Genomic DNA, 23,804 nt, shown 5'->3' on the forward strand with positions numbered 1-23,804 from the left:
CCTTCCCCACATTCACCAGGCGGGTAACCTGATCATAAAAGGAGATCAGGTTGGTGAGGCAGGACCTGCCCTTCCTAAACCCATGCTGGCTGGGCCTGATCCCTTGGCTATCCTGTAGGTGCTTTGTGATGGCACCCAAGATGACCTGTTCCATGACCTTGCCTGGCACTGAGGTCAGGCTCACAGGTCTGTAGTTTTCTGGCTCCTCCTTACGACCCTTCTTGTGTATGGGAATCACATTGGCCAGCTTCCAGTCTTCAGGGACCTCTCCAGTGAGCCAGGACTGCTGATAAATGATGGAGAGTGGCTTGGCCAGCTCAGCTGCCAGCTCTCTCAGCACCCTAGGGTGGATCCCATCCGGTCCCATGGACTTGTGAGGATCCAAGTGACTTAGCAGATCCCTTACTGCTTCCTCATGGATTAGAGGGGGACTGTACTGGTCCCTGACTCCATCCACCACTTCAGGAGTCCAGCTGTCCTGGAGACAACCTGTCCCACTAGTGAAGATTGAGGCAAAGAAGGTGTTAAGCACCTCTGCCTTTTCCTCATCCTTTGTCACTCTATTCCCCTCTCTATCTAACAAGGACTGGAGGTTGTCCTTGGCCCTTCTCTTGCTATTCATATATTTAAAGAAACACTTTTTATTTTCCTTGGCAGCTGTGGCCAGCCTGAGCTCCAAGTGGGCTTTTGCCTCTCTAATTTTTCCTCTACAAGACCTAGCAACCTCCTTGAACTTCTCCTGGGACACCTCCCCTCTTTTCCAAAGGTGATACACTCTCTTTTTAATCTTTAATTCCTTCAGCAGCTCCCTGCCCATCCAGCCTGGCTGCCTCCCTCGTCGGCTCATCTTCCGGCTCAGTGGCACTGCCTGCTCCTGTGCCTTCAGGAGTTCTTTCTTGAAGCAGGTCCAACCTTCCTGGACCCCTTTGTTTCTAAGGGCTATTTCCCAAGGAACTTTCTGAATTAGTTCCTTAAATAGGCTGAAGTCTGCCCTTCGGAAGTCCAGTGTGGAGGTTCTGTTGATGCCCCTCCTGGTTTCTCCACGTATTGAAAACTCTATAATTTCATGGTCACTGGACCCCAGGCAGCCTCCAACCACCACATCCCCTACCAGCCCCTCTCTATTTGTGAGCAGCAGGTCAAGCAGGGCTGCCCCCCTGGTAGGCTCACGTAACAGCTGGGATAGGAAGTTGTCTTCCACACATTGCAGAAACCTTCTAGACTGCTTCTTCTCTGCAGTGTTTAAGTCCCAGCAGATGTCTGGTAGGTTAAAGTCGCCCACCAGAACAAGGGCAGGTGATCTTGAGGCAGCCTCCAGTTGCTTAAAGAGTAATAAATCAACCTCTTCTTCCTGGTTGGGTGGTCTGTAACAGACTCCAACCAGGATATCAGCCTTGTTGGCCTTCGCCTTAAGTCTCACCCATAATGACTCAACTTGATCATCCCTGATTTCTACCTCCATGACATCCAGAGCATCCCTAATATACAGAGCCACTCCCCCGCCCTTTCTCCCTTGCCTGTCTCTCCTGAAGAGTCTGTAGCCATTGATTACAGCACACCAATCATGTGAGCCATCCCACCATGTTTCAGTGATGGCGACAATATCATAGTTTCCCTCCAGCACCAGAGCTTCCAGCTCCTCTTGTTTGTTACCCATACTGCGTGCATTAGTGTACATGCACTTCAGCTGGGCTGCTGCTTTTACTCCTAGCTCTAGCCTACCTTCCTCAATTCCCTTTGATTTATCTCTGGTGCTGTCATGTTTAACCCCCTCCCCCTTCCATTCTAGTTTAATTCTCCCAGGCAACCAGCAACAGAACAAGGGGACACAGTCTCAAGTTGTGCCAGGGCAGGGCTGGATATTAGGAGGAAGTTGTTTGCAGAGAGAGTAATTGGCATTGGTCTTGGCTGCCCAGGGAGGTGGTGGAGTCGTTGTCCCTGGAGGTGTTCAAGAAAAGACTGGATGAGGCACTTAGTGCCATGGTCTAGTTGACTGTCTAGGGCTGGGTGCTAGGTTGGACTGGATGATCTTGAAGGTCTCTTCCAACCTGGTTGATTCTATGAAAGGAGAAGGCTCCTGGGAGATCTTAGAGCACTGTATCTGAAGGGGACTTACAAGAAAGGAGGGCAGGGACTCTTTAGAAGGGCCTGTGGTGATAGGATGAGGGGCAGTGCTCTTGAAACTGGATCAAGGGAGGTTTAGGTTGGACAGCAGGAGGAAGTTCCTTACAATAAGAGTGGTGAAATAGTGGAACAGGCTGCCCAGGGATGTGGTTGAGGCCCTGTCCCTGGAGGCATTCATGATCAGACTTAATGTGGCCTTGGGCAGCCTTATCTAGTTGGAGGTGTCCCTGCTGACTGCAGGGAAATTGAGCAAGATGCCCTTTGAGTGTCCTTTCCAACCCGACGCAATCTGTGGATCTGTAGATTCCCTAAGTTTCAGAGTACAACAGAAAAAGATGTTCCTAGGTTTGATGTAAACATAATCTGCTAATTCAGGAAAGTTTGGGTTCCCTCTGCATCTGTCCTCGATGAGTAGAAGAGCAACAGGTTATTTGTTTAGGTGGGAAGCTGCTGGGGACAGGGATGATCTTGGTACACTTAGGACAAAGGAGTTCTTTGCCATCAGAGCCCTTAGAAACGTCACTAATACACAGTCTTAGTCATTGCTTCGTTCAGCCATTCTTTGCTCTTTCTTCCATGGCACAGTCACTCTTGTGCATCAACTGCTGGATCCTCTCTCTTCCAGTTTTACTTCAATGAATTTTTTTTGTGAGCCTGTGCCTCATTTCTCATCCCAGCAGGCTGCATCTCTGTATTTATACAATCCAAAGTAATGCCAAAGCACTTTGAATTACTCCCCTGTAAAGTGACAAGGAGTAAATAAAAGGATTTGCTTGGTATCAGAGCAGCTTGTCTTTTATCAACGGCATGCCAGAGGATGGTTTTATTTCGGGTCGATTACATATGACAACAGTAGGTCCAGCTGTCACAGAGAAAAACAGAGCTGCTATTTGTGTTCATTCCTATTTCACTGCCACTGAAAAATGACAATATCGATGTGATTGCCTAAAGTCCAGCTCTGGTCCTTTCAGTGGGACCTGAGATAAGCGAACCCAACTCAAATCTTGCCAGCTGGTCTAGAAAAAGTTTCACCTTTTGTGTGAGACCTGCTGTGGAATTTCACCCTTTGATGTGCAAATGATGCCTTCGGGCTCCTCTGAATGTATCTCTGGCTCCTGCATTTCAAAGTGAGCTCTGGAAACCTTGTGTAGGAGAATGGCAGTGCTGAGGTCTGTCCCATTTTCCCCTCGTTACTCTGAAATTAATTCAGCCTTAATTTTGGTTTGTTTTTTTGGGGAGGTGGTGTGTGAGCTGTGATATCAGACTCCCTTATTGGTCCACTGAAACATGACTCATTTAAAGGTTGAAGAAGAAAGTTGGTCAAACCCCATCAAATAGTTCACAGCAGAAGTTGTGCCATTTGTTCCGCACCTAAAGCAAACGTCACAATTTATTTAATGCTGTGACTTCACGAAAAGACTTCAGTTTAACTCAGTAATTTCCCCCCCCACCTAGTGTTTCTCTGTCCTTTTTCCAAGGGATTTCTTTTTTAGCTACAACTTGTAGTGTTCAGACCGTGGACTATTTGAATTGCTTCTCACTTCTTTTGTGTTGCAATAATGGCAATTCTTTCAGGTTTCCCAAGTATGTAGCAGTTCAATTCTTGAATAGATTTTTGTGCTAGTTTTAGTTGGAGATCTGTCTGAAAAAAAAATAAATCCTTTAATGTGAGATGGAGACTAGAAGCAATTCAATTATTTGGCATTTTAGCATTGTTTAAGTTTTGAATTCTATTCCAAACTATTTGTGGCAAACAGCAGTAAGGTCACTTCCTTGTATGCACAGAAAAGCTGACTCAAGAGACTGGGCATTGGAGAAAGGAAGGTTTGCTGTAAGGTGGCATAAAGTCCCAGTCGTTTGAAACAAAAGCAGAATTTTAATGCCTCCATCCTCTAAAAGCATCCATAGGGAAAGCAGCTGCTGTGAAAAGCTGTAGGCCAGAAATGCATTTTAAAGTTTTAAAGAAAAATGTTTTCCTCCTTTTTCCCCCTTCCCCTCCTCTCTTCCTCCTTTTTCCCCCTTCCCCTCCTCTCTTCCTCCCTTTCCCCCTTCCCCTCCTCTCTTCCTACCTTTCCCCCCTTCTCCCTCTCGTTTATTCCTATTGTTCCCCCCTTACCCTCCTCTCTTCCTCCCTTTTCCCCCCTTCCTTTCCTCTCTTCCTCCCTTTCCCCCTTCCCCTCCCCTCTTCTTCCTTTCCCCCCCCTTCTTCCCCTCCTCTCTTCCTCCCTTCCCCCCCTTCTTCCCCTCCTCTCTTCCTCCCTTTCCCCCCCTTCTTCCCCTCCTCTCTTCCTCCCTTTCCCCCCCTTCTTCCCCTCCTCTCTTCCTCCCTTCCCCCCCTTCTTCCCCTCCTCTCTTCCTCCCTTTCCCCCCCCTTCTTCCCCTCCTCTCTTCCTCCCTTTTCCCCCCTTCTTCCCCTCCTCTCTTCCTCCCCTTTCCCCTCCTCTATTCCTCCCTTTTTCCCCCCTTCTTCCCCTCCTTCCTAGTTACTTATTTAAAACATTATGAACTCAACATTGCACTTCAGGTAGTCTTAACCCTCCCCAAACCCCAACATTTAGATGTGTAACATTATTAATGGCCAAAATGATATGCACTACATTTCAGCCTAGACTTCTTGCATTAGGGATTACTGTGGGGGGTTAATGTTGTCTTTTATTATAAGTAACATAAAATGCATTTAAAATTATTTGTGATTTTTTTTTCAGGGTCCACACATAGCATCAGTTACTCTTGCTGCCTATGAATGTAACTCAGTTAATTTTCCTGAGCCACCTTACCCAGATCAGATTATCTGCCCTGATGAGGGGACAGCTGAAGGATCCATCTCTTTATGGGCTATCATCTCAAAAGTCAGGCTGGAGGCCTGCATGTGGGTAAGGTTTGGTTTATACAACTTAAGCAAATTTCATTTGTGCTCTTAATTTCCCTGTCCAGCAACACAGAAATACTCCTGAATCAGCAAAGCAGTGATGGCTTCCACTGACAACAGCAACATGTGTATCTGCAGGGCACATAGGTGCCTTCCTGAGCCACCTTCTAGCCCTAGAAAACCTTAAAGAGAAATAATATGCTATTAATAGGCCATCTTTTTGTCAGCTGTGGTGTTGATTCCTTTTCTAAATGCCAGCAGTACTCCAGAGCTGTTGATGTGCAAGGTGAGTTTCAGAAAGGGTACCTGAATCTCAGGTGATCTTGCAGCTGTCAGATTAAGCAAGAAATAATGGCAAGAATTTTGAGCCTGTAATGAATTGCAAGTTGCAATTCCTTATGTGAGGACTCAGACCCTAACAACATAGCTGAGGTGGTTTTCTGGGTTGCCTCAATAGATTGGATTAAAAAAATGCTAAGCTGCCCATTTTAATCCATTTTGTTCCTGTTGCTTTGCCTGCTTCCATCATGGCAAACTTTTCACTTCAAACAGGAAAAACAGGTTAGCTTTTAATTGAATCAGGGTCTTAGGAAACGTTGTCATTGGAACTTCCTTTCCATTTTCCTTTTATTTCTTTTCCTCTACATCTTTTTATAGAAGTTTGATATTTTATTTATTTTTTTTAACTTTTTTTGGGAGGATTTTGGTCAGCTCAGATGTTTCTCTCATTATGTGTAGATTATTTTGATTTGCAGTTTACACAGATGCATCTACTGTGAACTGCATGCCAAATTAGGGACTTTATTTTACTACTGGCTTGTAATGGTTTAATTATTAAATCCTTGGTTATCCAGCTCAGAGGGAGAGAGAGGAAATTCTGAGAATACAGAGTGATGTCTGCCCTTGTATTCCTTCTGCTGATATGGAAAGATATCTTGAGAAGTTTAGTCAATTGTGGTGGTTTGAGGCTAATGGGAATATTTCAATGAGAGAAATTAGATTATTGATTGGGGGAACTCCAAAACCACTACATCAGTAGAGCTTTTCAACTGATCAGCAGCTGTGTTACTCACAGAAATGTCAGTTAAGTTGTACACATTAAAGACTGAAGTAATGTTTAAAGGCTTCCAGTGATGTGCAGCAGAACCAGAGCCAGAAAAGCAGTAGAAAAAGAGGACACACATCCCACTCAGGAAACAAAGTACTTCTTAAATTTCCCTCTTTCTAATTAGAGGGCAGAATTGCCTGACTGCTTGATAAATAACTAAACCTGCAAGTACTTACAAGGCAATAAATATAAGATTTCTTTTTATTTTGCTCTTCTCCCCCTCTGCCTATGTTTGTTTAATGCAGGCTAGAGTCATAAAAATGGCATTTACAGTTACGCTTCTAGGGTTGCAAAACAGAAATGTAGCTGAGAGTAAACACCCATTGCTTAATCGTCAGCATGTAAAGCAGCTGAGATGAGATGAGAATGAAATGGTTTAGAAATGAGTTAAGAGAACTGCAAGCATTGAAAGCTTGGATCCTTCTGAGTAGTTGTGAGGGACAACAATTGGTACCTTCAATCTCTTGTTTGAGATGCATTTTGTGGTTTGGGCTAGGGAAAGAAGGGAACAGGACTGAGCTAGAACATTCGTATATCACTCTTCCTTCTTTTCCTTTCTTTTTGTCCTCTCATTTTCCATCAGATACCTTTTTGCTGAACTCTGTCTCCACTAGATTTTTTCCCTTGGGAGCATCCTCTGTCTGCCATTGGTGTCTAGTGTAATGTTATGCTTTCTTGGAATGTTTCATGAGTACATAAACATTGCTTGCTAATTTCCTGTAAGCCAAATCAAGTTGGCAATTTCTGCTGCTGCTTCCAGTGTGTTTCTTTTGTCCTAATTCCAGTTCACTTTGTATGGAAGCTGTTGAAGAAACTTATTTTTGATTCTGTCACTCATAACCCAAATGTCCACTTAACAGGCAAGTAACAGAGACTTCTAGAAAGTGAATAGGCTGATTATTGCAAATCAAAATCATAGTTAGAAAATTAAAAATAAGAAGATTTTATTTTCTACTTTTAAACTGGAATCAGGAATATTAAATTTCATTCCTTATCCGAGTATGAGCAAATGAACTCACAAACTTGGTTGGTTTTGGTTGTTTGTGTTTTTATTTAATGGAACCAGCAACTTCTAATTAGGTTTAAAATCTGAAGTTATGATAAATAGTGGATAAATGCAAAAGAAAGGGAAGTCTTGGATGTACACAGATGTGATCTTAATGCAGCACACGGAGCCCTGTGTGGAATAGGTGTAACAAAACCAACAGCCAAACTGTTTCCTTTAGATTTTTAAAGTCAAATTATGTTGGAAGGCTCCAAAGGGAAATGTCCTTGATGATTTGGAGGGAGACAGGAAGGTGGTGCAATATGAGTTTTCATGTGAAACGTTGGAAGCAGGTCAGTCGCAGTGGGCACTTACTTTGCAGACCTCTTTGACTATAAAGCTACCCAGACTAAGGATCCTGTGAGGTTTGAATGTGAGGAGGTATCTGCACAAGGGATTTGATTCAGATCACAAAAGCCAACTTAAACCAGGTACAGGTTTTGCCAGAGATTAGAATCATTGTTGGTCCCCTGGATGTCAGTGACAGACATTTGTGCTGATAGTGAGTGTTAAGAGGATTAAATATCCCGGTATCTAAGGAATGATTAGGTGAAATTAAAATGATGCCTTTCCCCCACACCATTCACTATAAAAGCTGCCTCCACCAGTCCTGGCCTGCAGAAGGACTCTCAAAACCAATCTGTTAGGTATATGCCAATTTTCACAGCCTTCTGTCCTGCAGGGACCAGGAATTCAACGGTGCCCTACATTTGTCATGTGTTGCAGCTTTTTTTTTGGGGGGAGGGGGGTATTGGGGTTTTGTTTGGTTTTTTACAAGAAGTAAGAGGAAAGAATAAAAATGTTTAATTGCTCAGGATTAGCAGAACAGGCAGCTTGTGTCCTGCCCAGGATGAAATACATTTAAAAGACTCTTTCTAGCAGAGCAGTTTTCCCATTTCTCTTTTTCTGAGTGTGTTTGTCTGGAAGCATTTTGATTAGCATTTGCCTTTCCAATTTGCTGTTAGTCGGAGGAATTTCCAAGTGAAACTGGCGTTGAAAGTGGAATGGTGAAAATGGGTGGCTCATATTCCAGAAAGCACTTCAATAGTTGCTGCTTTGGATCCCTTAGTTGCTGTGCTGCCTTCCTTTTTTTTTTTTCTGTGCACTTAAGGAACCTATCTCCAGCAGAGATGAAATCATATGATTTTATTTTTCTTTTGCTCTTGCACTTCTGAAATACTTTGTAATAACCAGCATGTGACTGATCCAATTTAAAGAAAGTTCACGTCCACTACACGCATCCAAACCTCTTCCTCCCTCGACAAAATGAAGCCAAAGCAAATTGGCAGGGCTGGGAGAGGCAATGTGACTTTTTCTTCTTGCATCACCCCCGAGAACATAACCTCAAGTTAATTTTTCTGAAACGCTGTTGCTACTGTTTTCAGGCTTATCTTCCCTTCTGCCAGAAACAGGCAGATTAATGGAGTTCAGCTTGAAGTTTTTTCCTTCTGTGGAAAACAAAGGCGTAAACATAATGAGGCTGTGCGCTTCATATGCTTAAACCGAGAGATTTAGCAGCTTGGGTAACAGCAGAGAGCAGCAGCATTTAGAACCCACAACCTGTTGATTTGGAATATCCACAGCAGCTGGAGGTCTCTCTTGCTTGCAGCTGCGTATAGAGCAGGAACAAAGGAAATTGAAAAGCTTTCACACTGCTTCAAAGGACTAGAAAAGCATTTGTTGCTCGGTGCTGACCCTAGGAGAGAAAAGCCATCTGCATGTGGCTGAGCCTTAGCACTTTTCCAGTGTGGTGCCCGACTATTGTGCTGTTACCTGTCCTATATTTAAACCGTTCTGACTTTAGTCCAAGTTCCTGTTTCATGAGCCTCTGTTTATCCATATGTTCAATCTTAGCTGTCTCTTTTCTGTTTTCCCTTGGTTAAGCTGAAGTTGCATTTACCCACAAGATTGAAATGAGTCATTTGATGTCCTGAGAAAACAAATATAATTTTCCTGTGGTGAGAAAGCAACCATGCTTTCATCTTGCCTTTTATTCCTTCCAAAGGAGAGAGAAAAGTCGAGATCAAGCTTTGCTCAACCTCCTGTTCCTTGCTCATAGCTGTAGTAACGCTTGAGCCTGTTTTCTAATAAACACTTGCCCAGAGTCTCATGACTGAACAAGTAAACTCCATGACGGCACCGGGGAGGAGTTCCCAGATTACTCGGAAGGCTGCTCAGGAGCACGGGCGGTCACATGCTGGCAAATGTGTCTGGCATCATGTGGTGGGGTGAGATGGCAGCAGTGTGCTGAGTCAGGGATCGTGTGGGATAGCAGGGCCCCCAGCCTGGCCAGCTCTCCGGCTGCAGCCCGGCGACAAGCTCCAGCCTCCCCACCGCAGCAGGGCAGCTGGCCACCGGCTGCGGAGCTCTGCCGGCGCTGGGCACTGTGCCACTCGGCAGGGCCCCAGGGATGCACAGATCACATCGTTTTGACCTTGCAGATCGCAGCTTGGGAGCCACTGGCTTGCAGCTTGATTGGCTGTGCTGCGATAGAAGCTGCAGATTGCTAAACGAGGGGAAGGGTGAAAGTGAGGTTTCAAAGGAGCAGCCTTGTGTTTGAAATCAGGACAGATCTGACCTGCTGGATAGGAGCAAACTTCTCTCAGAGCAGCTGGTCTCATCAGGTCTCATCGTTTGAAATATCCACAGGACTCTGCAGAGCACATGTTTCCTGTGGAAGAATAAACACCAAAATAAATCAGAATTATTCTTTTCCCAGGGTGCTGGCACGGCCATTGGGGAGCTGCCTCCATACTTTATGGCGAGGGCGGCTCGACTCTCTGGTGCTGAACCTGATGATGAGGAATACCAGGAATTTGAGGAGATGCTGGAACATGCACAGACTGCACAAGTAAGAACAGTGCAAAACAACAGAATTAATAAAACACAGAACAACTTAGATGGAGTAAATAACCATTGCAATCAAATGGGAATGGGCCAAAAATCAGTTGGTGTGAGTTCACAAGGGACTTCCCAAGGGTGGAAAAAGATCCTCTGCTGGGGAGGGATACCTCTGGTGATAGGAGGACAGGAATGCAGCTTGTTGAAGCACATAGAGTAGCGCACCCAAAGTGAAATACTGCATTTATGTGGACTTCTAAGAACAGCACCATAAAGGTAGGGAGACAGCAGGCAAACAAGCGAGTGACAGAGGAGGTGCTGCTCCATAATCATTGGTGTAGCTGTGTTGGAAGCCTCCCTGGATTTTCAGTCAGCTCATCCCCTTCAGGTGACATTTGTCTGCCTTGCTACTAACACCCTCAGGGGCCAGTGCATGACCCATTCATCAGCCTGAGGAAACATATTTTTCCTGATTTGAAAATGCGACCAAACTGCTCCAAATCCCTTTTTGTTGCCCTTATCGTGTATTCTCTTGACAGATTCAATGCTGCCTGTGCTACAGCAGAGTTTGTAACCCATGCTGTACGTGTCAGATTTTATTGTAGATGATTTTTAATTCAGGTCAGGAGTTTGCATCCTGTTCACCACTTTATTGATAGTCTTGGAAGAAATGAATCGTTTTTCTCTTCAAACTGCTTGCCAGTGAATTTCTTTTTGGTGTTTTTCCTTCTTATCCTGTTTTGTCTGCCACTAAGTTGAAGTGGGTCATAAGACTGCTATTAAAAAACCCAGCAGATGCTATTTACCATGCACTGCTGTCTTCAGACTGTGCTGCCAGGGTATTTTCTTGATCTAAATATATACTTTGACTTTTTTTTTTCTCTTCTTTGAAAATTAGATGAAGCTTTTCCATGAAAGAAAGTGGTTTGTCTGGAAATACTGAGTGCAATCTAGTAATTCTAACAGTAAACCCTGTGTTTTCTGAGAGCCTCCCTCTACTAGAAAGTTCCAAAGGTTTTTTCTGCTGTTATAAATAGTAAATTCTTCTATTTCTCTCTAAAGATGCAGTGAGGACGGGGGGAAGCAAACAACAAACTTAGTTTCTTTACTCTATCATCAGTTTTTGCTTTGCAAACTAATCCTTAATTGTATAAAAATCAAGTGGCAGTAAAAAAGAAAAAGAAAACCAACTACAAGCAATTGAATACATGAGTGGAGAGCTGAAATGTTATCTGTGTTTACTCTCCCAGCAAATTATATGCGTGTACAGTTGTGGGAGCAGCCAGAGTTGGTTTCCAGAAGGCACAGTTAAGATTCTTGGGAAGAAAATTTTTGCTAGAGAGCATTTTCGTCAGGGCAGGCCAAAATTACAGGCAGCTCTATGGACTGCCCCCTAGTAATCAAATGGCATTGTGTAATTAATTAAGCAAAACGATGGTGTTCCTTACCAGTACTGTTGATTTTATTTTCTTGGCAGTGGAGTTTGGGTTGAAGTTTTGTTGTTTTATGGATGGATGGTCAGGAAAGAGCTGGGGGGAGAGAAAAAGAAGCTTAAAAATTCTCTTGAAACTCCACTTGTGGTTTGGTTTCTATAAAACTCTTTTAACATGAGGCTTTGACAATCTGATTAAATTGTACTGCTCTCATAAAACTGACAGTTCTCTTTTTTTTCCATTTGCTAACATGATTTCCTTTTGGCTTGGGTGGTGTTTTTGCTGGATGGCTGTGGGAGACAGGCCTGCCTTTTCCTATCACCCCGAGTAAATCCCCAGCTTCAGCAGGGCTTATCACTGCTCACTCTGCAGTTGCCATTCACGAGCAGTCATGATGCCTATTTTTAAATTGCTCAATTACCATTTCTGTGACCCGCATCAGCTTCTGCCACTCTCCCAAGCCGAAGCTTGCTGCTTAGGAGAACAGGAGGGATGTGACAAAGTGTTTCGTGCCATAGAGACCACTACAAATGTTTGACGTCAAATGTCAGGAGCCCTCTTCCAGCAGAAAGGTCTCTCTTCATCCTGCCTTTTTGAAAGGCATGAAAAAGGGTGTGTTAAGAGTTTTCTTGAAGAATAGCTTCCCCCCTCCACTTGTGCTGAGCTGCTTCATGCCTACAAGGCAAAGCCAAATGGCTTGACGTTTTTGCCTGCGTGTGTGTGTTGTTCAGAAGGCTTCTTGCTGCTCCTTCTCACAAACAATGGTCATTTGGAGAAACAGATGAGGATCTGCTATGGTGAGAAGAGACCATGAATATAATATCCAGCCTGAAGGATCAGTTCAGGGGGAATGTGCTTGCTGGATCAGCACTTTAAAAATAAAAACCATAAGAAAAGGAACCTAAAAGGATTAAACAGCATAAAGGTTTAGTGCCCCAGAGTTACACAGAGTGAAGAGGAATTTGCTTTAGAGAGTCTACTGCTGATGGATTTTGTGTCTCCTTGAGCTAGGTTTGGAGAGGACTCATTAGCCAGCAGACTGTGTGTAAGTCTGCCTTGTACTCTCCATTAGCACGCTCCAGAAAAAGCCCCTCGTGTTCGAGGAGCTCTCAACTTCTCCCTTCTGTGTGTCCTCCCTGCCTGTGCACAAGGGAGTCGGTCCCAGTTACATAAAGGGAGCCTCAGAGTGGCTCTTGTTAACACGGAGTGGCTTTGCCCTGGAGAAGGAGTGTGGTTTACAAGCAGGGCTCTCTTCTTGGAGCTCCACACAATGCAGAGCTCAGCATGCTCTAGGAACAGAACAGCTCCATCTGATTTGTTAATATTTAAAGCAGGATTGAAGACTTAGGAGTGTTTGAAACAGTATCTCAGTTGCTGTTAACTCTCTTCCAGTCGAATTCCAGAGCAAAGGAGTTTTTATCAGAGCTCCCTTTTTAGCCATGGGGAGTATCTCCAGTGTAGCACTTCAAACCAACCTCTCAATTAGGGAAAATGAATCTACTACTTACTGCTGGGGCAGCACATTGGTAATAACAGTGCCGGCACAGATTTGTGCAGTTTCATGTCTACACACACGTGTGCAGGGACTCTCCTGCCAGCTTCATAGCTGCTGGTTGCTGAGTGCTCTCATCCTTTCTCTGTCATGCTGAAGTTCAAAGCTGACAGAGGTTTCTAGTGAAAATGAAGCTTTTAATACCAGGTTCCCTCAAGGTACTTGGTGATGATGTGTACTGCGTGGGCCCTTGCTCTGTCATGGTACTCCTTGCTAGGAGGAGAAAAAGTACTGATATCTCTGCTGTATATCTAATCCCTAATGACTCGAAGTGTTTGGATTCATTAAGTGGCATATTTTTAAGAAGTAATGATTTACACATTGGTCTTGTGCTTCTGTGTAGGGTTGCTGCAGCCAAATTTCAATGCAGAAATATTTTCTGGTTGCCTATGTTACTATCAGCCACTGCTGTTTGTTTACTTTCTAAACGGTGTCCTGCCGCTGGAAGGATACAAACTTGCAGAAGGGTTAAATCCATAGAGATGCAGCAGGACGGGTTTGTAAATGATTGAGTGCCATCTGCACACTGAATGTCAGTTGTTGCTGGGACCTGTTTTTGACTCCAGTGAACCTTTACTGGTTGTGGTTTGTCTGGCCATCACATGACTTCTCTGAAAATTCCCCCTCCCCTCCATTTCCAGTAAACTGTTTGAACAGGAGTGACTCAGACTGAAACCAGCTTCCCTGTAACCACAGGGCTTGTTAAAGAATTTGTCAACGTGGACTCAAGAGGGTTTGTATTAAACTGAGCTGCAACTGCTTCGGTTTGCGTTGCGTCAGGAGTTCCACCAAACAGCTTCCTGCTCCCAGAGTCGGCTTCTTGTCTGCAAGGAGTTAAACTGATGAACTTTGGTGATAGCGACAGTTAGCCACATGTTAAACCCATCCTGCCAGCCTTTCTGAAAGGTCTGCTGCCTTCAGCTGGATTGCTTTCCCACATCTTCATGTGGGGTTGCTCTGTGCAGAAGCAGAACAAAGTAGGCTACCACACCCAGCCAGGGTTCCTTGGAGAGCCCAGTGCTGTGTTCTGACATGACACTGTGACTTAATTCGAGTGGAATGATTAGGTTCAACTAATAAGCAAAAATGTTACTTAATTAGCAGTGTAAAATAAGGTAGCCAAATTAAAAATTGATCTCTCCTGTGATTAAGCTGACAGCTACTAACTATCTGATGAGTTCCTGCTTGAAAAGGATTCACTGCCTGCTGGCTTGTTTAATCAAAGGGGTTTTTAGGGCATTCAGTACAGGGAAAATAATAATAATAATAATTAAAAAAAAAAGAAGTCAGAGCAGACCACAGGCAGGTTTTTACAAAGCAGTTATCATAAAAATGGAAGTGGTAGAGTCACACACAATAACTGGAAAGCCTTGACTTCTGTTTTTTTTCCTTTTGGCTTTCCCAGAAATAACTTGTTTAAACCCAACATCAAATGCTCTTCAGAATTCCTCTTGCTCTGTCTTCCAGTTACTCCTTTCCTCATCAGCTTCCTCTCTTTATTAATTGTGCAGTACAAGAACGGGATTGCTGGGGGTTTGGTCTGGGCTGCCCGATGGGTGGCCACCAGGAGGCTTGTCTCCTCACACTGAAGTTTGATGCCTGCATTTGTTAGTGTGTGCAGGGGAGGGATCTTGCCTTAAAAATGGAAATGCAAAACTAATCAACCTTTGAAGCTTCACTTCAGAAACTTCCTACGAGTGCTATAGCATGAGAGTGAGGTGGCAACTGATAGTGAACTAAGAGTAAAGCGTGGTGATTTGGGGATTTTTTTTTTCCACTGACAACACAATAACGCAGTGATTATGGTAAGGCACAGATTAGTTTCAAATTGTTCTCCAAACTCGCTGAGCTGAGAAGCTTTAAAATGAGCCAGTGAAAGCTTTAACTAATGGAACTGGTTCTAGAGGACTTCCTGAAAAAAGAGGTAGCAAAGAGTTAATAAAGACAGAGGGGAGACAATAGGAGCTATGAGTAACAAAGGTCTAAGCCACCTCCTTGCTGGATTTCTCTGGACACTGGCAGGGGAGCAGGGCAGTCTTGTCCCTGCATTGTTCTATTCATTTGCACACCTGCTTACAGATAAGGAAAAAACTGCAGTGAGGGTTACGTTGCTGCTTGCTAATGGTGATCTGGAGATGACTTTTTCCACCTTCTTTGGAAGGCTCTTTGTGCTGAAGTCTGTTCCCTAAAACTTGCCTTGCGTCGCTTCGATGTTCAGTGTGCAAGTAGATAAATCAGAAATTACTGAGCCACTGAAGAAGCCTGGGTTGCTCTGCAGTGTTTTTACTCAGGATATTAGCTCAGAGGATTTTTTTGTCAGTAGCAGATCTCCCTTTACAAGAGAAACAGACCTTTTCAGAAAGAATGTCACCAGCTTCACTGCAGTTGTGGTGAAGCATTTAGCTGAACTCTGCCACAGATCTGCACGCCCTGATACATGTGCGTCAGGGACACTCAACACAAGTTTCTGAGTGATCAGCTTGGTCTTAAATATTTGATATTTCACTCTCCAGTATTCTGAGAAAGACCAGTGAATGATCAAAAAGTTTGGGTCAGATAAGCTGCTTCCAAAATATTTTTTCAAGGAGAGCCTTCTATATAGCTGGTAGAAATAAATGATGGTATCAGAGCAGGAAAACGGTTACCTTCTTTTTTTTCCCTCCTGCTCCAGACACTGTTCAAATATCTGTGCTGTACAAGAGTCTGGTATGCAGACCACTTCTGAGCTGTCTGGGAACCTCTGCTACTTCCCAGGGAGAACAAGAGAGAGGTATGCTTAGCATTGCACATCTGCTGCCTCAGCTGGGTCTGTGTAAGAGCTTACTCACTTTTATTCCACAAGTGATTTTTTTTTTCTGTGCATGGGTTTTCTTCCTGAACTTGTTTCCAAGTTCTCTGTGGTGAACTTAGTGAATTTATTCGTTTAATACTGTTGAGCTTTCCAAGTGCCCAGTGCATTTGGCTCTGGTTTGTAGATTGAAAAGGTTATCCCAAAATTTTGCTTGCCTCCTTGATGGTGGTGGCTAAAGCAAAGCAACAACTTCATTCATTCATTCCAGCAATCATGAGCCCTTCCTTAGGACACCTAGATCTTAAACTGCCCTAAAACAGGATTTGATTAAAAACTAATAGACAACATCCTGGAGCTGCTTGTCACACCACTAGCTGGCTCGGCAGACCTGTGGCCACTGTAACTAATTGCAGTTGTAGCTTTGAGCCAAAGGAGCAGAGGCTGTGCAGCTGCACTGGTGTCCTGGGCAGCCAGCACGTTGGTGGAGCCCGTGCCAGCATATACTTTCAACTGTACAAGCAAAGGCTGCAGAGGTCAGAGGCTATGTGTGGGAACCAGAGTGATAGGATATTCTTTTACTTCATTCTTCTCTCTGTAGATGGCTGCTAGTATCTTATTATAGGATCACAGAAAAATTCATCTTGGAAGGGTCCTGAGGCAGTTGCCAGTCCAACGTTTTGCCGGGAGCTGTGTCACCTATGAGATAGCTCAGGTTCCTCTGGGCATTGTCAAGCCTGGTCTTGAAACCCTCTGAGACTGGAGACTGCAGGAACCCTCTGGCTAATATCTTCCAACACTGGGCTGTCCTAACGGCCTTGCTGCTTCCCTGGTGTGCAAGCTGACAGTCCTCTTCCATCAGACAGATTGCAGGATCTGCTCTCTACTAGATCTTCTCTAAAATGTGAACAGAGAGTAGCTCTTTAGCAAGCCAAGGCAGAATCAATTTCACTTATTGCTTCTGTGCACCAATATAAAATTTCAAATTGTCAAGAGGGACATAGTTCTTCATGCCACTGCACAGACCTGAACTGAGGAGTAGGGGTGGCAGGGCATGTGCTTAAAAGGGCTACTGCTCTACAGGACAGATCTGATAAGGCTGAAAGGACATGCTCCTTCCTCTTCCTTCAGACTGTTTCCTTTAATTGTGTCTTATTCTTTACAAAATTTCTTTATTCTTACAGTGTGAAGCAAAAGGACTTTTTTATGTAGACATCTGAGAGCTTCAGTTCTAGTTGTGGAAAATTCTGGCATTAAGTTTAAGAATGCCTCCTAATCCCAGCTCTGTAATGTGTGTTCATTTAGGTAGATCCCTTCCAAACTTGAGCAAATGAGTGGTGGGCTGTAGCAGTCTGAAACCTTGAAACTAAAACTCCTTATCATAAAGAAGCATTTACTGTTTTCTCTCCCCCTAGACTTTGGGGGAAAAGAAGGGGAAATAAAAGGTTCTTACCATGGTACAGTTGGTTAATTAAATGACTACCCAGAAGTTCCTGATGCTTATAGTCTGTTTAATCCAGAGTTGATTTGCTTCCTTACTACTCATGTTTATGAGAGGTCGTATTTACTATAGAACAAATCCATTACTTGGAGGTTTCCCACTTGTACTCCAAGGCAGGTTAAAATTAATGACCAGGGAGAGCAAAGCTTGCTGTTGGGAGTGAGAACTTTACTCTGCTCCCATGTAACTTGCAAAGGATTCAGCTCTTCACATGCCTCTAACTATGGTTTCTTGCATCTGTCTTTTCTAATAGTGGTTTTAAAATCTGATTATGAGGACAATAGGTTTCCTATAGCAAAACTTCTATTTTTCTGGCACGAGAACTAACTGTAGCTACTCAGATCTCTGAGATTACAGAGTCCCTAAGATGATCATCTTTCTGATGATCTTTATGGATTGCAGCATCGCCCCTTAGCACGCAACCAGCGTCAAGAGTTCCAACACAAACAGATGTGGAAACAAATCTGTGCATTTCCCTCAGCAATCTTTGCTCAGTGTTCTTGTCCTGGGAAAGGCTGGGAGAAGAATTCACCTGTGGATTTGATTTCTTGTTGACTTGGCACTGGTGTGTAGTGCCTACTACGTGCTCATCCTTCTCTACAGACATTCTGAATAATGGGTTGAAGTCTTACTGGTTGTGAGATCTCAGAGCTCTGACAGTCTGTGCAATGAAGCCTTGTAGGTACTTCTCTCTCCTCTTCCCAGTGGTTCCTTGGTGAAGCCGAGGGCCCTGTCTCATTGCTGTCTAGTCTTCATATTGTACTTTCTCAAACTGTTCTGGTTTTCAACATGGATGCACTTTCCCCCTGTAACTTCCCCATATTCTATTCCTTCTGTAGAATATAATGTCTCACAAAACACAGACATCATCTGAGGTGAAATTTATTCCATTCCCAGGCTTAGAATTTGAGCCAATCCTCTTCACCGGGAATATCTGTCCCATGCCTGTTGTCTGTGAATACCTTTATTTTGACAAACTGAAGTGCTTGCCTAGATCTGCCACCTTCCCTTTGCTGCTTGCAGTAAAACTTGAAATCCCTTTTCAGCTTTGTCTTTTGGCAGCCCAGTGCGCAAAGCAGGGTCTTTCCTCTCCAGAGTTTTGAGTGGTAAGTTTAACCCTCATCTCTCACACCCTCTTTCCTCCAGACAACAGGAGAGAAATACCCCTTTTTAGTTTACCCCTTATTTGCATTAAGCTGGAAATATTTTTGAGAGACAGGGTATTTTTTGCGAGGTCCTGGACCACAGCCTTTACTGTGCGTGTCCAGATGTCGAGTCACAGCAGCTGATGGAGTGGGAGATCTGCACCATCATGAACCACTTCCACTCTGTTCCTGCTTGCAACTTACTGGAACCTTACTCATGAGATCTGTTATCTTTGATGTCTTCCAGGAGGTATGAAATGGTTTCTTTGGTCACTGAGTAATGAAGTATTTGCAGTGACAAGCAATGACTGTCAACTGTATCTTGATCTCCGTTCTCCTCATCTTAACTCCAGGTTACCACATCGATCATTAGGCATCATTGCCGATCTCCTGCTTCCTTGGCAGGCTCTATGTTGTAACCTCTCAGCCTGTAGGTAGCTGTCTGACTTTTTCAGAACTGCTCTTCTGCAGTTAATATCTTATTTCAATGAGTTAATAAGTTTTCCCAGTCCTCTGAAATTCTACGACTCATTGCCTAACCACAAATGGTCATTCTCCCATAAGCTGTGTTTGATTCCATTGTGTTGTAAGAGAAAGCCAGAAGAAACAAAATATTGTGCAGCTCATTTTTAACATAACTCAGATTTTTACATAAAAAGGAGCACTGTCTTTGTAGGCAGCTTTTTAAATGTGAAGGAATTTATCATTTTAATAATCTGAGATGGTAGCTTCGTGCATTGTCTTCAGTCTTTGAAAAAAAAAATTCCCCAGATTATTATTTGACTAATTAAACTTTGTTTCTAGTAAGGAAAAAATTATAACAGTATTATAAATTCTGTTCATATCCTGAAGGATGATTCTGTTCAAATCTTGGAGCATTGTACACTTTTCCCTCACATCTCTGTCACCTCTTAATTTTAGTGGCCTCCTTATTTGTAGAGGCCCGTGAAGGTGCACAATGTTCACTTCAAATCTCCTTTTTTTTGTCCTTTGTGATTTATTTTTTTTTTTTAAATGTTCACTCATGACCCTCTCCTTTATTAGAGTAATAAATCCTGCATAACCCCTCCCAAGCCTTCCAGAATCTGATTTGGAACTTCTTGAAGCTACCATCTGCCAGATAATTAATATCCTGCTCAAGCAGTTGCATTAATGCTGGCATCACTGACAATTGGCAATATTACCAAATTATTTGTAAATGTGGTTACAGTAGGAAAAAGAAAGAGTTGTAGCAGAAGAAAAGCTTTTTCAGGGCCTCAAATCATTCAAACTCTGGATTAATCTTTCAGAGGCTGACAACTCTCCTCACTGCTGCACTCAAGGAAGAGTTGGTTTGTCACAGGAAGTCATAGCTTGCTTGATGCTGCTGGAAACTGATTGCAACTTCATGTTAGGAACTCAACTGTTTTATCATATAATGATTGCAGGCCCATCTGTGCAGTCTGTCAAGAAAAAAATCTTCTGACAGAGTTTTAGGGGTTGTTTTTGGAAGGACTGTGGGATTCAATGCAGTGCTGGAAATTCAGAGCTCCTTGGTAACCATCAACCAGTTTCTTGCTTTGGATCCATCAACAGCCTTTGTTTTTAGAGATGGAGAAAGAAGCTTCACATTGAAATTGTGATGCCATTCTGTTTTCTGCTAATAAATTAGTGGTACAGAGGGAAAAGACTAAAAATGGATTTTACTTTTTAAATGTTTCTTGAGCTTGTTAATTAAATCTATCATAGAATCAGTCAGGGTTGGAAGGGACCACAAGCATCATCTAGTTCCAGCCCCCCTGTCATGAGCAGGGACACCTTACGCTAGATCAGACTGTCTAGAGCCTCATCCAGATTGGCCTTAAATACCTCCAGGGATGGGGCTTCCACCACCTCCCTGGGCAATCCATTCCAGGGTCTCAGCATGCTCATGGTGAAGAACTCCTTCCTAACATCCAGTCTGAATCTGCTCATTTCTAGTTTTGTTCCGTTCCCCCTAGTCCTAAAACTAGTGCAGTGTTCTGCACTCAAGTGTAGATGGATTTGTGCAGCTTACTTCACAATGAAAGGAGAAAGAAGAAATAGAGAATAGATTTAGACTGGATATTAGGAAGAAATTATTTCCAGTGAGGGTAGTGAGACACTGGAACAGGTTGCCAAGAGAGGCTGTGGATGCTCCCTACCTGGGAAATGTTCAGGGCCAGGTTGGATGAGGCCTTGAGCAACCTGGGCTAGTGAGAGATGCCCAGGGCTGTGGCAGAGGATTTGAAACTAGATCCCTTCCAGCCCAAACCACTGTATGGATCTTTGACATTATGCATGGAAACAAAGTAAAAGAGAGAGAGGGGATGAAGCCGAGTAGCTAGGACACCACCATCCAGCCTCTCTTTCAGGGAGGGCTTTTCAATAGGGATAAGTGGTCTGTGTTCAGTTACACTGGAAAGATGTACCAGGATGCAGATTTAAAGAAGGAACATTGTGGTAAACCTTACTTAGCAGCAAAACCTGTTATTTTTCTTTGCAATCCCTCTAAGTTTGGAAGGTATTTTGCTTTTGCAACATTATAGTACTGAAAAGTACCAACACAAAGTACCATTTTCCTGAAGGCATATAGGAAGCAAACTTCCTCAAGCTGCCAGCTGAGCCTTGTGAATCAGTATTTCAGCACTGACCTTTTTGTGCCTCATTTCCATTCCAGTTCTTAAGATCTGATGATTAACCCAATGAAGTAATGTTTAATCATTTAACCTTCCTTTGCCTGGATTGTGACAGCCACAGGAAATCTATTTCCAAACCAAAAAGACAAATCATCTTTGAAAAGAACATAGTGAGCTAAAGGATCCTGAAATGTTCTAGGGAGTGAATCATATTAACTGAGAGTCGAGCCCAGTCTAGATACTTTAATTTTGGGGGAAAATGTTTTGCCTGTAAGTAGCTGAACTTTTATGTTTGTATGGTTGGTTTGGGGTTTTTTTAATTTAATTTAATTTTCTAGAGCTGTATCTTCTGAAAGTTGCTTTGTTTTTATTTCAAATGCTTTAAAAAAAGAAAGATAAAAGATTGTTCCCTGTGCAGGCTTTACAACAGAAAAAAAATCTATTGTGAAATAGGTAAAAGTTGTGAAACTGGTGGCTGTATTCTCTGAGAAATGAAACTTTTAAGGGTTGGGGTTGTTTATTGTTATTATTGCAGATGTTGCAAAGATTTAACAAAGGAAATTTAAGGAAGCAACCAAACAGCAGCATTTCTGAACTTGCTTTCATTAAAGGGGATGTTGAGACTGCAAATGCATTGATTGTTGCAACCCTGATGTGGATATTACCATGCAAATTATTTGTAGCTATGCATTAGATCATAAAAAAGGAGAGGGGGAAAATTCCTTAATTTATCTCTTTTGGCTTATTTAGAAAATTTGAGAAAGGAAAACAGATTTGAAGTTCTTGACTGAAATGTTTAAGCTAGAGCTGTACTTTCCATGGAGTACTTTATAATAGAATGTAAAAAAAACCCCAATATTTAAAGAAGAAACAATCAAAGCAACAATAAAAAAGAAATATATGAAATATAAGACATTAATAAGGTAAGGAAAATTATCCCAATGTCGGTTTGGGTTTGTTTTTTTTTTAGGGAGACAAACTTGTTACATTTTTTGGGATGCTTTCATTCTGAATTTTAGAACAAAAATTATGTTTTTAACTGGAGGAACAAAAAAAAACCCATTTGAAAGGCAGCCTTGAATTCTGCAGCAGTCTGGAAATGTAGGTGAGGGAAACTGCTAATTTGAAAGCAATTTGGTGAAAAATGGTGTGCTGTGCTTACACCAAGCAAATGCAGTCCATTTGTATGACATTATAATAATTTTATTAAACCAGCTCTGCTGCAAACATTAGTTTATAGGTCACTTGATGGAGAGGGATTTTTCCCCCCCCCCCAATTCCAGCTTGTGACCAGGAAGGTAAAAGCTAAATATCTTCAAATTGGAGTAGAAGCTACCTCCACTGAAATACATCCTGGACCTGTTTGAATAATTGGATTGTAGCATTTGATTTTAAAGATACTTTACAATGAGATTTATGGAGCTGTACAATAAAATTTAAAATAATAATAATAACAATTAAAAAATCTTTATGGGCTTATAAAAGTGAAAATATTGTTGTAACCCTAGGAGCATTGTCAAACAGGGAACGGAATAGGAACTGAAAAACTCATGATCACATTCAGCTTGGGTGTAGAGTGCAAGGGGGAGGCATGTGATGAAATTCCTGCAGAAGGCTCTGCTTTTTCAGTTCACCTTCTCAAAGGTCTTAATCTGTTGTTGGTAGGCTTTAGCACATTCAAATTTCAGTGGTAGGGAAATTCTGAAGGTATATTTCTGCTTCACCGCGTGGATAAGGAATTGGAAGAGCTGCTGCCTCCTTCCCGTGCTGCTTTTTTTATTGCCACTCTGCAGAGTTCTCTCATCCTTTTCAGTTCATCTCCTTAAATCCTCGGTGGGACTCAAGGGGTATCAAGTGCTGACCCCATTAGGGATCATATATTAGCTTGGAGTTTGGCTTTGGTTATTAACTGGGAAATAGTGATGAGGGAATTTTAGTTTGAGAAGGAGCTGCCCTCGATGCTGCAAGTTTTTAGGGCTTGGTTTGCTGGAACATTGTATTTTTTCTGTTATAAATAACTATTTGTGACAAAGTAAACTCTCTTAACAGGAAACAAACAAACAAAACATGAAGGAGAACTAAAATTAGTTGTCACATAGAGGTGTTCTAGCCCTGGTTTACTAATACGAGTTGAAGTGTTTGGTAACAGCCTCACTGAGGGTAGATTTTAATCACTCTTACATAGCACACGTACCAGAGAAGTTAAAGAGGAAAATCTCAGCAACAAGTTTTCAACAAAAAAGTGAATGTTTCATCTGTTCTGCTCTTCAGTAAGACATTCACAAACCCAAGGTGTGACTCCTGCTGAAAGCCAGCAAATTCACCCCTTGCAGAACATTCTAAAGGGGTTTTCTATTCTCTTCTGATTAAGAGTTGTCCCAGTGAGTTGTAGGAAATCCTATTTATTTGGTGTTTTCCTTGAAGATGAAGAATTTGGGTTAATTTGGGTTATTTCTTCAAACATGAAAAAAAAAAAAGATAATTATTCTGATGCTAATAAGAAAAAAAAATATTGAGTGTTTTACTGTTTTGAAAGCACGGTAATGAGGAAAAGTTGCTGCTCGAAAAGCAGGGCATAAAAGAGAATTTATTTGTAAGTGTAAGCTGCAGTTGATTTCTCTTTATAAATGTAATTTATTATTTATCTTTCTAAAAAGGTTTTTTTTCTTAATCATTAAAAGTTTTTTGTCATTTCTGTAGTTCAGAATTTAATGCTGAGGAGCATTGCAGTTTACTTTTGCACTGCTGTGTAGCAGTGAAGG

The 23,804-nt window shown here is 42.6% G+C and overlaps 1 protein-coding gene across 1 annotated transcript in view; it reads left to right on the plus strand.

Moving 5' to 3' along the window:
* Positions 1–23,804, plus strand: part of VMP1 (vacuole membrane protein 1) — a 76,720-nt gene that overhangs the window by 30,425 nt on the left and 22,491 nt on the right. The window contains 2 exon segments of the mRNA XM_064165925.1: positions 4,830–4,997; positions 9,866–9,997. Coding sequence (XP_064021995.1) covers positions 4,830–4,997; positions 9,866–9,997 — 300 coding nt within the window.

Source organism: Pogoniulus pusillus, chromosome 27 (assembly GCF_015220805.1).
Source record: "Pogoniulus pusillus isolate bPogPus1 chromosome 27, bPogPus1.pri, whole genome shotgun sequence".
In the NCBI taxonomy this organism is placed as follows: domain Eukaryota; kingdom Metazoa; phylum Chordata; class Aves; order Piciformes; family Lybiidae; genus Pogoniulus; species Pogoniulus pusillus.